At 51.0% G+C, this 3,408-nt stretch overlaps 1 protein-coding gene across 1 annotated transcript in view; it reads left to right on the top strand.

Annotated features, from left to right (window-relative positions):
• The window catches only part of RBPJL (recombination signal binding protein for immunoglobulin kappa J region-like), a 9,407-nt gene continuing 5,999 nt past the window's right edge, over window positions 1–3,408 (top strand). Inside the window, exons 1-3 of the mRNA XM_010569801.1 lie at window positions 1–10; window positions 2,380–2,455; window positions 3,052–3,177. Coding sequence (XP_010568103.1) covers window positions 1–10; window positions 2,380–2,455; window positions 3,052–3,177 — 212 coding nt within the window. The remainder of the gene's footprint in view (window positions 11–2,379; window positions 2,456–3,051; window positions 3,178–3,408) is intronic.

Consider the following 3,408-nt stretch of genomic DNA (forward strand, 5'->3'; position numbering starts at 1 on the left):
ATGGGCGCTGGTGAGTGTGTCGGTGCTGGTGCGTGACACTAACAGGGATGGAGCATATGTCTCTGCAGCTGAGACACGAGCAAGGACCCAAAGCTACCCTCCTCATTTTGCACTGAATACTGAATGATAAGACTCACCAGGGAAATATTCTCACACCCAGCCTGGTTCTTCCCAGCTCTGTGCCTGTTGTCTCTGACAAACTGAGGGCAAAATGCTACTGAATGGAGCCAGCAAGGTTTAGTACTCATTTTTCATGATGTTGCATTAGTGTAAAAGAATATCCAGTGTCAGGCCAATGGACAGCCTTTTCCTCGATCAGTTTCCACACTTATCCTGATCACAATCAGTAGTTCTGTAAAAAAAAAAACCCAAAACTTTTGCAGAGAGATTCCCAAATGGTGCTTTTAGGTGAAGGGGAAAATAACAAAGGCAGATCAAAGCTGAAATCAGTATTGCTTGGCAGCTGAGGAGTCAGACAGCTGCAGATTGCCGTTATGGAAAAAGATTAAATAACTTTCTTATGGGATCTCTTTGGCTGTGCAGAGATATAAACCATTCAGGAGAGAGAAAGGCTGGAGTGAAGCTTTTCAGCAAGACTAAATACCCCTCCCTGGAGTGAGCACTGGTGGGATACTGGTTGATAAAGCTCAACTTCAGCATGCTGGAGCTGGACTCTCCCAGCCCGGCAAGGGTCAGAGGGAACAGATCCAGCCTGGGCACGGGAGCTGTTAAGGGCAATCTGAGGGTCCATCTAGCAAAGGAGCTCCTTCTGCCTTGCCATGAGTGTGGGCTGGGGCGAGCCGTGGCTGAGCCCAGAGCCGTGTGCTGGCAGCAGCACTGGGGCTGCCACGGGGAGAGGAGCTCGGCTGCGGTGTGTGCTCTGCAGTCAGGAATGGGCTTGCCGTGGCCATAAAACATTCATTCCCCAGATACAGAGCGGCAGCTAATGCTGTGGGTGACACTGGCACCAGCCGTAAATCTGATTTTGGCAGGGCTCTGTTGATTTATGCTTGCTGGTGATCTGGCTAACACATCTAGGATAAAGAATTGAGAACAAAGAGGGCAGGAGACTGTATCGCCCATCTAATAACTGAACAGAGCAGTGGTGGGAGAATCTGTGGAGTGCAAAGCATCAGGTCCCCGTGGGACTACCCAGAGGAGACGCTGGGTAAATATTTGCTTGTATGGGAGATGTGTTTATCTTCCACATACAAACAGGAGAGCATCAACTCCATCCACAGTGTGGGAAAGCTGGAAGTGAAGGGATATACGTTTAAAAGTGAATTGTAACATGGGTCCTAGAAGCTGTAAAGGGCACAGCCTTTTTAAAATGCACATGTTGCACTGGGAAGAACAGAATTGGCAGGTGAACTCTTCTAAAAGGCTGCTTGGGATGACTGCTTGCTGCTTCTCTCCCTGGGAACTTGCTCTGGCCTCTGAGCCCAGCAAGAGCTCACCATAGCCTGCCTTGGGGTGCTTGGCAGGACCAGATTTACCTCTCTTCACACATCTGATCATTTATGCCCTCAATTATTCTCCATTTCTAGCCCATTTAAGAGGAATAGGAACTGGTTTTAATGGGGATGCTCCACTGTGTACCTCTTGCAAGATTTTCTGTGGGTGGCTGTGGCCATGGCTGGTGCCCCCCATCCTCACTGCTTCTCCTCCGAGCAATCCCCTGGCACTGCCCACAGTCCCCGGCCACTTTCTCCTGGTGACTCAGCATGTGTTTGCAGCTGTGGTTCACAGCCTTCTCTGGCCACTGCTGTTTCTCTCTGTCTCTGATGCAAGGCCATTGCTCTGTGGAGAGATCATGAGTGACCCCCAGCAGCCTTGGGAGGGTCAAGAGCCAGAGCCTGAAGCCAGTTTCCATATGGCTTTCTCTCTCCTGAGGATACTGGATCTAGTTTGGGTCTGATGCTCATGCAGGTGGGTCCAAAAACATCCCCTGACCATGCAGAGCAGAAACACAGAGACGTTGTCCAATTACCAGCAGGCACAAACACCCCTTTGCAGCAAGGCAAGGGAGCTCAGCCCATGGAATAATAGAGCTCAGGCTTAAGTCAAGACCTTTTCATAACCAGCCAGGCTGGGTCCCCTTGGTAGGAGCAATTTCTTGAGTGTGCCCTGGTGCCATATCCCAAACATCGGCAGATGTGCAAAGGAGGGACTTCTGCCCAGGCAGCAGCCCTTCCCTCTCCTCTGGTTTCCTTGTTTCCTCTTATCCAGCCGAAGGTACTCAGGAGGTCTAGGGGCTTTCAGTAGGGCAGGAGCTGGTGTTCTTCAGATGGGTGGTCTCACCTCCCCTGAAAGCAAGTCAGCACCACAGAAGGCCTCCCCAGTAGACACTCCATAACTCTCCCTGCTCTCATCCCCCAGTTCTTGCACACGAGTCCCACGTGGCAGAGCAGGGCACCTCGGGCTTGGACCCACCTCATCTCTCTCTCTCTAGCCGGTTAACGCCCAACCTACTAAGTTAGCAGAGTTAAATGCCGGGTGCATGGGAACTCCTTCTGGTTAGTAGAGCAGAAAGAATCGGCAAAACCGCCCACTTCTTAGGTCTTGGAGAAGAATGCAGCTATTTTCACCCAACAGCTCTCGCAGAAGCCAACGAGCAGCTTCTCCTTGCGTGACAGCTGCACTCACGGCTCAGCAGCATCGTTTCCCAACTCACCAAAAAACCATACAGCAACAAGCACATCAGGTGGAAAACCAAATTAATAATCAATTAGAGCACTGCCACCATTGCGTGGGACTGGAAGTCTTAGAAATGGGTGTTTCAGAGCTATTAACATAGTGCCCTGTGTGTGTTTGATGGAAAACTGATGAAGCAGTTATTCAGTTATCCAAACTTTATATTTTTCAATGCCAGCCCCAGTCTTAGAGCAACTGAGCTACAGTGCTCCCCGGTGGGAAAGCCTCTCCACCTTCCTCGCCCCATCGGGCTGGACACGGAGGGAGCTCCAGGCTCCTGGCTCAGCATAGAGCTGGTAGGGCAAGGCGAGGAGCCCAGTTCTGGTGTTACAGTGCTGGGGGACTGCTGTCTTGTAGATCCAACCCATACCAAACCAACTCACTTCGAGATGGTGTGCGGAGGTACCTGCAGCTGCCGGCAGACCAGACGGTACTGATACTGCATGCCAAAGTCGCACAGAAGTCATATGGCAACGAAAAAAGGTAGGAGATTGCTCCGGCTTCTCCTATAGCCGCTTCCAAACCCAGCTACCTAAAGCTTGATTTCAGCCTTGCTAGATTTCTCTGATCTCAGCTGGTGAAGCAAATGATTTAACGTATCCTCTCTCCATCCACTCATGACCTCTTTGCATCCAAACCCATTGTTTAGTCTTTGTGAACTGAATAACACAAGAAGGATATTACCCCCCCCCCCCCCCCCCCCCACCCCCCCCC

Source organism: Haliaeetus leucocephalus, unplaced genomic scaffold (genome assembly GCF_000737465.1).
Source record: "Haliaeetus leucocephalus isolate CR32 unplaced genomic scaffold, Haliaeetus_leucocephalus-4.0 Scaffold273, whole genome shotgun sequence".
NCBI classification, from domain to species: Eukaryota; Metazoa; Chordata; class Aves; order Accipitriformes; family Accipitridae; genus Haliaeetus; species Haliaeetus leucocephalus.